At 43.6% G+C, this 12,241-nt stretch overlaps 1 protein-coding gene across 1 annotated transcript in view; it reads right to left on the reverse strand.

Moving 5' to 3' along the window:
* The window catches only part of DCHS2 (dachsous cadherin-related 2), a 186,410-nt gene that overhangs the window by 82,238 nt on the left and 91,931 nt on the right, over window positions 1-12,241 (reverse strand). Inside the window, exon 3 of the mRNA XM_028521730.2 lies at window positions 4,895-5,126. Within this exon, the coding sequence (XP_028377531.1) occupies window positions 4,895-5,126 (232 nt within the window). The remainder of the gene's footprint in view (window positions 1-4,894; window positions 5,127-12,241) is intronic.

Genomic DNA, 12,241 nt, shown 5'->3' on the forward strand with positions numbered 1-12,241 from the left:
TGACAACGTAGAAATTTGCTCATCAATTCTCAATATTCTTCTCATACAACACAATTATCTATAACTATAAAACCATTCAACTATATAATCAATTATATAAAAAGTATAATTGCCCTGGCTGGTATAGCTCAGTGGATTGAGAGTGGGCTGTGAACTAAAGCACCGCAGGTTCGATTCCCAATCAGGGCACATGCCTGGGTTGCAGGCCATGGCCCCCAGCAACTGCACATTGATGTTTCTCTCTCTCTCTCTTTCTCCCTCCCTTCCCTCTCTAAAAATAAATAAATAAAATCTTTTTTAAAAAACTATAATCTACACAATTATAAAACTATATGTAAATGTATACATTATGTATATGAGTATTTATTTAGCACATATATCTAGAAAAGTGGCAGCCAGCACAGACACTCTAGAAAGAAGATGAAAGAGTCTGGAATAGTTTTAAGGAAAAATAGGGTAGGCCACAGAGCCACCTAGCATAGTGTGACAGGGAAAGAGGGTTTTAAGTGAAGTTTTGCTCCATATCATCAATGACACTGTCTTGCAATTTCTTACAAGAATGTAATAAGGATTTAAATCATTTTTCAATTTAAAACATGTGAGTTGTTCTTTTATTCCACAAATAGATAGATATACCTACATATACACATACATATACATATCTACATATATACGCAATTCCTTGAGACTATTCCCATTGGCAGCTTCTGTAGAGATAGGCCTTACAGGCTAAGCAAGAAAGCCCAGCTTTCTGTAGACTACAACAAAAGCACATGTGGGTCCAGAAGAGGAAAACCATATTCCCAACTGCTCCTTGTTCTGTTCTTTGAGAACACCAACAGTTAGATCACCTCTACGGCATGGCCTGAAAGCCTGTTATGTGCAGTGGAGGAAATGTGCGTGGAGTGGCAGTCAGCCAACAGATGAACTTGAACACAACTGTTCAAATTGGAGACTCCCTGTTCACTAGGCAATCTTTTTCCTACAGTTAGTCATAATGCCATTCAATTTAAAGGTTAAAGCATAGCATTACCAGGCCTTATGAATTTCTCATGAGTTGTGATTAAGTGCAACTAAATTCTAAGTACTGTTAGACTGAGAAATGTCTACAACCTAAATGCACCGATATGAAATAATATAGGCACCAGCCAACAATCACCTAAAGCTACTTCCATTACAAAATTGGTCTTTGTTTTAAAAAAACAAATAGCATGATACCTCCCTAGATAATGACTCATGTAAAGTGTTCTCCATGATTAACGATGGCATTTGTCTTATGCCCGGTGCCAGGAGTGGGAGCCCGCGGCTGACTGAAGCCAGCCTGACAACAGCGGTATCTTCTAGAAACAGGGCACCGTGCAGCTCACTCTTCCAGATCTTCGGGAGAAACTAGGTGATGAGTGTGTTGATGTCTTCTAAAAACAATCTGCTAAGTGCTTTTTGATTCTGTGCCATGATTACTGGCTGACCTATATAAGTTTGGCAATGCTATTGCCCTAGAGGGCCTGGCGCTTTGACAAGCAGTTAAGGTCCTCAGTTTAGAGGAATTTTGAAAAAGCCAAGATAAGCAGACCAATTTCCCAAAAAAGTATATTCTTCTGATCTTTTAAATGTTAAAGGGACCATGCCAGTGGATTGTTTTGAGCAAGGAAAGATCTGCCTCATAAAGACTGCCATTGTAAACAACTAGTCCCAAGCAGTCACACACTCCAGATGGAGTGCACTTCCCAGGCAAGGAGCAGTGACTGTCCACCTCTGGGGGCTGCTAACTAGGGAGATTAGGCATTATGTGGAAATTGCTATTTGTTGCTAATGAATACGGTTGTTGCCAAGGGTGTTTTAATGATCCAATAAGACAACGCACAGAGCATGCCTACCGTGGCACCTGATGCCACCCTCATCACGACAGAAACACATTCTGCTGGTGCTGAGATCAGGCGCTCTACCAAGAAACACAATCTCAAAGAGTTATCTGCACCCCCACATTCCCTGAGGCACCATTCACAACATTAGCCAAGATGCAGAAAAAACCTAAATGTCTGCCAATGGATGAATAAAGAAAACATGGCATATATACATAACAGAATATAACTTAGCCTTCTAAAAGAAAGAAATACCATTGTATGTGACAAGATGGATGAACCTGGAGGACATTATGTGAAGTGATATGGGCTAGTAACAAAAGGACAAATCCTATGTTTTCCCACTTATATGGAGTATCTAAAATAGTCAAACTCGTAGCATGAGCTAGTGGAAGGGTGGCTGCCAGGAGGAGATGGGGAAGGAGAAACAGGAAGGTGCTCGGCAGTGGGAACCAAGTTTCAGTTTGGCAACGTGCGTGAGGTCTAGGGACCTGCTGTCACCTCTGTCCCTGCAGTCCACAGCAAAGGACTGTCCATGTACACACATGTGAAGAGGGTGGATCTCTTGCTAAGTGTTCTTAACTACAAAATAAAATGAAATTGTTAAAAGAAGAAGAAATGTAAAAGAGAAAAAAATCTTTTTTTTTGGCAGCCTGATTTTTGGACCAGAATAGCTCTAATATCTCAAAAGTATTATAATGTAATATACTGGAAATTTTATGTTTTCTAGTAATAATTATTTCAAATATTATTTTGTTAATAAGAATCTGATAGGCAGGGGAGAGTAACAACTTAAATACTGATCATTTCTTAAAAAAAACCCCAACACTCAGTTTGCTCACTGGTCTTTTTTGGCAGGAACACAATTACTGTATTAGAAAACGAAAAGGAGCTTTAGGTATTACTTTAAGAAAAAACAAGGATTACACATCCAATGCAATACCTATTAAAGTACCAATGGCATATTTCACAGACATAGAACAAACACTTCAACAATTTATATGGAACCATAAACGACCCCGAATAGCTGCTGCAATTTTGAGAAAGAAGAGTAAAGTAGGAGGGATCACGATACCTGACACTAAACTATACTACAAGGCCACTGTAATCAAAACAGCCTGGTACTGGCATAAAAACAGGCACATGGACCAATGGAACAGAACAGAGAGGCCAGAAATAAACCCAAGCCTCTATGGTCAATTAATATTTGACAAAGGAAGCAGCAACATAAAATGGAATAAAAATAGCCTCTTCAACAAATGGTGTTGGGAGAACTGGACAGCTATGTGCAAAAAAATGAAACTTGAGCACCAATTTACACCTTATACAAAAATAGATTCAAGGTGGATAAAAGACTTAAATATAAAGCGTGACACCATTAAAGTCCTAGAAGAGAAGGTAGGTAGGAAAATCTCAGATATTTCACGCAGAAACTTTTTTACTGACTTGTCTCCTAGAGCAAGGGACATAAAGGAAAGAATAAACAAATGGGACCTCATCAAAATTAAAAGCTTTTGCACAGCTAAAGAAAACAGTATCAAAATAAAAAGAGAACCAACTGTATGGGAAAACATATTTGCCAATGATACCTCAGACAAGGGTTTAATCTCCAAAATATATAAAGAACTTACATGACTCCACTCTAAGAAGACAAGTAACCCAATTAAAAAATGGGCAAAGGACTTGAACAGACACTTCTCCAAGGAGGACATACAGAAAATCCAAAGACACATGAAATGATGCTCAATATTGCTAGCCATCAGAGAGATGCAGATTAAAACCACAATGAGATACCACTTCACACCAGACAGAATGGCCATCATAAACAAAGCAACAAACAACAAGTGTTGGAGAGGATGTGGAGAAAGGGGGTCCCTAATGCACTGTTGGTGGGACTGCAGACTGGTACAACCACTATGGAAAGCAGTTTGGAACTTCCTCAGAAAACTAAAAATGGATCTGCCTTTTGACCCGGCAATTCCACTGCTGGGACTATATCCTAAGAACCCTGAAACACCAATACAAAAGAACATCTGCACCCCAATGTTCATAGCAGCACAATTTACAATAGCTAGGTGCTGGAGGCAACCTAGATGCCCATCAGTAAATGAATGGATCAAAAAACTATGGTACATTTACACAATGGAATTCTATGCAGCAGAAAGAAAGAAGGAGCTCCTACCCTTTGCAACAGCATGGATGGAGCTGGAAAGCATTCGGCTAAGCGAAACAAGCCAGGCAGTGAAAGACAAATACCACATGATATCACCTTTAACAGGAATCTAAACAACAAAGGAAAAAAACCAGCAAAATATAACCAAAGACACTGAAATAGGGGATAGTCTGACAGTGACCAGAGGGGAGAGAAGAGGGAATTTCAGGGGGGAATGGGTAGGGTTTCCAGGAACAAATTTGGAGGACACATGGACAAAAACTAGGGGTGGGGGATAATGGGGGGGAAGGGGGGAGGGTTGGGTGGGTGGGCTGGAATGGGAGTAGGGGGGAGAAAACTGTACTTAAACAATGATTAAAATAAAAAAAAATAAAAAAGAAAAGAAAAACAAGGAAACTTAAGACCCAGAAAGATTAAGGGAATGCCAGACCTTGTATTAGAAAGGGGTGTCTGTCTGGGGCTCTTTGCACTAGTATGATTTGTACACTGAAATGATGCAAATCATTCTTAGATGGCACACAGAGGAAAAAACCACTATTGACCAGTTGTTTCTCCTAATTTTCTGCCTTTAATCCTCATGAAAACTTTGCAACATAGGGGTATTTGTCACTACTTTTTTTTTTTTCAGGTAAGGAGACTGAGGCCAACGAAAATCTTTAGACCGGGGGGGCCAGCGGGGACTCCGGCCCAGGTCTAATCTAACTATAGCCCCGGCTCCTCTCAGTACACCTCTCGGCCTTGTGGAAGGTGATATGAGTCTCGTGATCTCCTGCTAATAAAAAAGAAATCACTCGGTAATTTTCCGGCTGTTTCACAGAAGATGTTGATTTTGGAGGAGGGCTGTTCCAAGGTCACGTACCTGTGGTAGAGTCGATGGTAAAAAGGGATGACAGGTCACTGGGGATGAGCTCATACGCCACTGTTCCATACATCCCAGAATCCCTGTCAGTGGCGAGCACATTGACGATCTCAGTTCCTGGCTGGGTCTGGCTACTAATGCTCAGCACGTAGGTGGATGGGTTAAACACTGGTTCGTTGTCATTCACGTCCTCCAGGTCCACACGAACAAAAGCTTGGGCACTTAGTCCACCCTGTTGAGGAACGAGAAGGGATTATAAGTGCATCTCTCCTGAACACTGGGATATGGAATAACTGACAAAGATCCTAAAAAAGACTTTTGAAACACATAAAACTTGAAGATGAGCTTATGTGTACTATCATGGTATCTATACTTCAGCACTTATTCTTAAATATGAATGCTATTACACTTAAGCATCTATGAGGCAATAATTTCTGACTAAAGGCCAAAGGTATTCAAAGAAAGTGTTCTAGATATCCAAAGAGAACAAAAATTCGCCTTTATCTCCAGAGCAATTTTTAACTGGTAAGGAGAAGAGGTAAGGAAATATTGGTGGAGGATACAATTTGAGAAATGGTCGTTGGTGAAAGCCTCCCTAAGAAGGTGCCATTTGAATTAAAGACTGACCGGTAGGGGGAGCTAGACTTCAATGATCTGGACTGGAAAAGCATAACGGAAGAAAAGAGCAAGTGCAAAGGCCCTGAGGCAGAAGTGCCGCAGTGTTCCTTCCCAGGCCTGCTCCAGGAACTGAAAGGCAGGGACAGACTGTGGAGGTCTCCGAGAGCCTCTGAAAGGACCAAGGCTCTGGCCCATTGAAGAGTTTTTAAAAGAGAAGCTGCTTGGTTTGACTTCAGTTTTCACTGTTACTCTGACTGCAATATTCAAAACAGGCTGAAGGCCAGCAAGGCTGGCAGGAGGGAAACCAGTCAGGGGCCGTTCGGGACCATCAGTGGTAGCACTGAAGGTAGTGATCCTAAATACCTGGGGCCAGATTTAGTTCGGAACTCTGAGTCGTTCAAGTTTTAGAAAAGCAATACACTGCATAAAATAGCGAGAAGCGGATCTGATACTGTTTATTTTCTGTTGCCTCCATCTCAAAACAAGGAGAAACAGAGAGCATACAACAGAAGAAAATAATCCTCTGTAATTTTTACTTTTCCGGAGTAAAAACATATGTTCCTACTTTAAAGCCCCATTTTCCATTTGTATCTGGTACACTGTGATGCTTTCATCTTTGACAAAAATCCTTGGTAAGTCACAGCCTGGGCTTTCTCACTCACTTATCCTCCCCCTTTCCCTTGCTCTCTCTCTCTCCCTTAAATTTTTTTCTTCTTTTTTCTGCTGTGGCAGGGAGGCGCTGAGGAGGAAAGAGAAAGACAGTGGGGAGGCAGTTTCGACAGGAGCGGGAGGCCCACTGCCGTGCAGATCGGGAGGAAGCTCACGCGAGGGCGAGAAGGAGTGTCGTGCGGGATGCCGTTAAGGACGAGTCTGGAAGTGGCCCCCATATACTCCAGACTTTGGGGACTAACATAAAGTAAGAAATACATCTTTAGGAAGTATGATTTTCCTTGTTCTTCGCTGAATACAGTGCCGGGGCCATGCCGGCGATGAAGTAAAACAGGAGAAATAAAAACAATGGAAGTTCCGTGTAGCCTGTGCGTGTAAAATGCAGATTGGCTCTGCATCGTCAGCAAACCCGAAGGTCCAGAGGTCCCCAGGCCGGGAGGAGAAACAGGGACTGCAGGCTGACTGTAAGCACACAGACAATACTGCCTAATACCGTCAAACAGAGACCCCGCTGTTTCCCCAAACGGTCTTCCTTCCTGCTGCGCCTTCCTGTTACCTTCTGGTTCCCTTTCCTTTTCCCTTTCTGCTCAAGTTCCAGACGTCCCTCAGGTCTGAGGGGCTGAGATAACAGGTAATAGAAGTAATGAGAAAGTGGGGAAGATGGGAAAAGATGAGGAAATCTCCACTTAAGATCTCTGAGAACCAAGATGTTAATTCCTAGGCTCTCCATGAAGATGCTAAATCAGGCAATGCTACCAAAACCAGGCAGCCTGTTAGACGGGCAAAGTGAGAAGTGTATGGTCACAGAACAACGAATCTTCCTGCAGTACTGTAGATTTTAGTCTTCTTTCCTAAGATTGCAACTTTTAGCTGCTGAATTTATCAAATGGGATAAATTTTGTGTCATAGTAACCCCTTGTGAATGTTTTAAGTGTACTGTACATATAGTTTCTCCTTTGAGTGTTATAATCTCCCTTTTTCAGACTCTTATGGTTTCCCCCATTTAACAGATAAGAAAACCAAAGCAGAGAGGAGTTAAGGATTTTCCCAGGATAAAAGAGACTGTAAACAGCAGATCTGCAGGTGTGTCCCCGAAGACCCTGGTGACTTCTTTTAGATGAGATTTCTTTAAGGATTGCTATGGCATCAATTCTACTTTTCACGAAAGGCTTGTTTACAGACTGTACGAGGGGCAATGTCAACCACAGACTCAGCCTTAGGGATACAGGAAGATGGAGTCCCTGTTTACAAGGACTCGCAATGGAGGAGACCGACCAAGGCTGTACGACCGGGTTTGTGGCCCACAGTCCAAAAGCCAAACGGTCTGGGTCTGCTGTCCACCCTGCCTGCATCTGGGGCCGCAGCCTCAAGAAAGCCAGGGACTCCCTGAGTCAGAGTGGCCTCTTCTGTAAAGCAGGGCTACTTGCTCACCTTGCAGGCCCGTTGCTGGAAGAAGAGGCTTAATACGTATGAAAGCGTTTATAGTGGTTAATCGCCATCAATTATGAGATTTTATAGACTCCTTATTCTAAATACTTGGGGCCAGATAGATCTGTCTTGGAATTCTGAATTATTCAGATTTTATAAAGGTAATATTGTGCATATGCCTGCTAAGGTCTAAAGTGGCAACCCATAATCAGGCACTTATTACTCTGCAGCAATTAAAAAAAATCATGACAATAGTGTGGTGATGGCCATAGGGGAGGGGGAGGCAGGCAAAGGAGAGGAAAATGGGGACATCTGTGATAGTGTCAACAATAAAAAGAAAGAGAAAATAAGATAAGATAAGATAAGATAAGATAAAATGATAAAATAAAATAAAAACCATGGATATCCTCAGTCAGTTCAAGTCAGGTTTCTCAACAAATGAGTTTTTAAAACTTCCCAGAGTGAGCTCTTTGGGGTTTCAGGACTGCAGATAAAGGATGTAGATCTGTATTATTCAGAAGCTGACCTGAGCTATGAGCAGTGAATGGTGGGAACCTCAATGCTGAGGGCATTCTTGAGTTAGGTCCTCAAAAGCAGTAGGATTTTAGAGCCCCAGCTATTGTGCAGTTCCCGCGTGTGGAGGAGCCCTTTTTAATGTGGACCCTGAGGGGTGGCTGCAAGTGAGTGGCAAGGAGGACTAACTAGCTATGGTCCCTTCCAACGAGGTTCAATGACACTCTATGCTCTCAGTGACTCCAACTCAGAAGTATGGGCAGAAAACTGGAAATGCTGGTTTGATGAGTCATAGCCAAATACTGAAGAAACTAAAAAAAGTCAGAATTCAGTCCAGTTTACAGATAGATAACAAAATCTCAAAGGCATCAGGTTGTACACCTTATTAATCATACCTCAATAAAGCTGCAGTAAAAAGGTAAAAAACGAGTGTGCCCTTTTACTCAGGAAGTTCGCTTCTAGAGAGCTTTCTGCTTTACACACAAACCCGGCAGCACAAGCTCCATAGCCGACTTCCGTCATGAATACATATGATGGCGAAGGGCAAAATCAATTTCCTTCCTGTGCTGCTAGTGTGACACGGCCCTGCCCAGGGCCTGGAGTGGTAAGATAGAGACAAAATACCCTTATCTCAGACACGGGTTTCAGCTGCAGAATTCAAGACATCACAAAAAATAGAAATAGAATGTGAATAAACATGCACACCAGAAAAAAGAGACATTCACATGATGAAAATAAACGCAAAAAGGAAAGAGGAATTTATATATAAACAGAGTAATTAAATTATAGAGCTTTATCATGAAAACCCATTTGATTTCCGATGTAATCCAATTGTTTGTTTCCATTACATAATTGTATAGCACCCTCATGGCTTCCACGGATGAGATAAATAGCAGCAACAGTAGCAGCAAAAATAGGTTATTTCAGAAGTGATACCAGTGAAATAGAAGTGATAGAATTTTTAAAAATATTGACAGTCATCCCAAGATTAAGTAGAAAAAAAAAAGCCCAGAACATGTAGGCATCTTATAAGAAAAAAATTATTCTATAGACAAATAAATATCTTAGTGACCACCAGCAAATGGGCTCATGGTAATTTTCTTCCAAGGCACTTTTGAGACATGTGTTAGGAAGAGAAAGGAGAAAGGGAAAATCACAAACTGTCATGGTCATTCTGTAAAGTTAAAGGTCTTTTGTCAAAGTGCAGTTTATTGTTTTAAATAAATGCATTATGGCCTAGAATCCAACATCTTGAACCTAAAATCCCTTGTCTGAGTTCACTTATTCCTCTGATCCAGTCTAGATGACCATTTCAGGGACAGCCTACCCAGTCCTTGTCAATGTCATTGTCTTCATCTTTGCCAACCTTTTCGATCAGGGACGTGTGCTGCTGGTAGGTATGGCACAGAGCAGTTACGACGGGTGTGGACTGCACCTTGTAGACATGCACAGTTCATCACGGAAGAAATATATAAATACTATGCAGGCAGCAGAATAAACACCGCACAGTGGACAATACACACACACAGAGTCTCCTGCTGCTTGCTCTCATCTATCCTGAGGCAAACATGGGAGGCAGTTTTAGGTCCAAACAATGTGAAAGCAAGGAAGCTGTTGAAAGCCTGTCATTTAGGGGAAGGGGGAAGACTCTTCTAAATATTGTCTTTAAAAATGCATGGCCAGGCATGCCTCTAGGAGAACTCATTTTCAGGAGGACTGCATGCACAGCTCTCTTCTTGGGTCTTCTTGTGCTTCTGCAGACTGACATGATGGGCAAGAAGGAGAAGGTGGCCTCCCAAATGGAGAAGAAGGTGTCCAAACACCACAGAAGAAGAAGACTTTGAAATCCTGATAGCCCATTTCCAGACACTAGATGCTAAAAAGATGCAGGCCACAGAAACACTGTGTTCCCACCTTTATCCGTGTTGAATGTGCCATTGTCTGCTTATCCCGAGAAAGATGAATTGATCCTCTTTACTACATGGATCTTTAAGGGGCTCTGCATTTGGCAACAGAAACCTGGGCAGAAGTCAAATCGACACAGGGGTCTGTAGGTCAAAGTGGGCATTGGATAGTAGCCTGCAAGACAGCTAATTCTTTTGGTAGTTTTCATGAACTTATGAGGGATCATATCATTACAATGACATGTATGCCTGTAACCTGGACACATTCATATGGAGCAAGCTGTCCTTATGAGCAACTGGGCTTGCACCCAGATTGGGCTGCCAAATGTCCACCACTCCCAGGGGAATTAACCACCTATGGAGGCTACTGGAAACAATCCACAAAGGTGGATGAACACACTCTGCATTCAGATATGTTCTGACTGAAGTCTGGGGAAGGAAGAAAAGGCAAATGGGCATGGACTCAGAGACCTCCCTCTGACATCAGGCATCACCGTGGCGACGGCCCTGAATCACCAGACACTGCCCCCCAGGGGTGTCTGCGGTGGGGAAGAGGGAGAAAGCCTGGAAGACAGCTCCGTTAATGGCCTGTATTCTATGACACCACAAAGAGCTGCTGGTCTGTGGGACAGCTGAGGGGCCCTGGGTCAGAGCAGAGGAAACGCAGGTGAAGCCAAAGGAAGTGGAGCCTGGAGGAGATAACAAACTGGGATGTGGGGAAGCCGGCACCTGGGAGCCCTGGGGGTGGTCCAAGTAGCGGCCACAGAGGGTGTGATGGTGATCACTGTTAAACAAGTGCCCTCTGCCCCAGGCACTGGAAGGAGGAAGACGATTCTGACAAGCCAGTGCCCTCCGATAGAGCCGAGGTCTCACCCCAAGCCTGCACTGACCATGAAGCATGGTCCACATGGATGGAGGAATGATCGAAGCAGTTTGCCCCAAAGACTGGACAGAAGAACGGAAGACCGCGCTGGAGGTGGATCCACACACTCAAGAGCATCTGGAGGAGATAAACTTGGAAAAGGGTGGAGACGAGCTACGGGGTGTGAGAGGAGGAGATGAACGTGAGAGATGAGGACAGCAGAGGGGCAGGTGTGGAGGAGGGTGAAGGGGAAGAGTGCTCGTTGGTGGCATCTGAGGAAGAGTCTGAGGACTGTCTGCCCCGGACTGAGAATTGAGTGAAGCTTTTGTGGAACCACACGGGGCTTGACCCAAATAAGAATAAAATGCTGAAAGTTACCCGCCATGCCAAAAACTTCCTTTGATGATTTAAGGCGCTACCCTGGGACAACCGTTAAATCGAATGGTGAATTCCCTCAGTTTCATTGGGTGCTATTTCCAATAAATTGGAGTGAGACAGGTAGCTATAGGGATCTTCCTTTGCGTGGCCTTAAGGAGACCAGGAGAGCCAGCGAACCCTCTGCCCTCCTCTTCAAGGGGACTCTGCACCGGTGCAGCAGATTCTCCGTGCAGTCATTCGCTGCATTCTCACACTCTGACATCCAGGACCTTCTTGCTCCCGGAGGGACTGACCAGGATCCAGTGAGCATGCTCCTCAAAAATAAACCGACCAATCCAAAGCCCACACCCCCGACCACCTCCTTTATTGGCATTTTGCACTCCAGGCCACCATGCATCTGCCCTAATCACTCCACAGCCAGGGACCAGACAACTAGAGGCATCCCCCCTGCCCTAAGAGTCCACTGAACCTATCCAAACTGGCCAATCATAGCCTGTTTATTCTGCACCTCCCCTTCCTTCCCTGGGAAACCACAGTAAAGACCCTTGCCTGAAGTTTCTCCTCTCTCCCTCTGCCTCCCAATCCCAGTGCTTCTCATGTGCATGCACACGCCCTCCCTTGGATGTGGCACGCCTTCCTCTTGGCATCTGTGAGCACAACAAACTGTCCCTACAATGGCAATTATCTCCTCACCCACACCTAAATAATGAGACCTACATTAAACCAGGCAGGGTGCAGACGAGCTGCCATCTGTCCCTGGGCTGGGCTCAGATGAATCACCCAAACAAGAGGATGAAACCTTGAATATGAAGTACCTGCAGGAAGGGTGTCTTTGGTCTAATAATCTAGAATATGCTATGCTTTGTTAGAGCATTTTCCTCCTGTGAAACAAGAGGTTTCTACAAAAGAATATTCTGATTCACATACATCATTGTCCGTTCAGGCTGCTGTAACTAAATGCCCGAAGACTGGGAG

The sequence above is a fragment of the Phyllostomus discolor genome, chromosome 8 (assembly GCF_004126475.2).
Source record: "Phyllostomus discolor isolate MPI-MPIP mPhyDis1 chromosome 8, mPhyDis1.pri.v3, whole genome shotgun sequence".
Classification (NCBI taxonomy): domain Eukaryota; kingdom Metazoa; phylum Chordata; class Mammalia; order Chiroptera; family Phyllostomidae; genus Phyllostomus; species Phyllostomus discolor.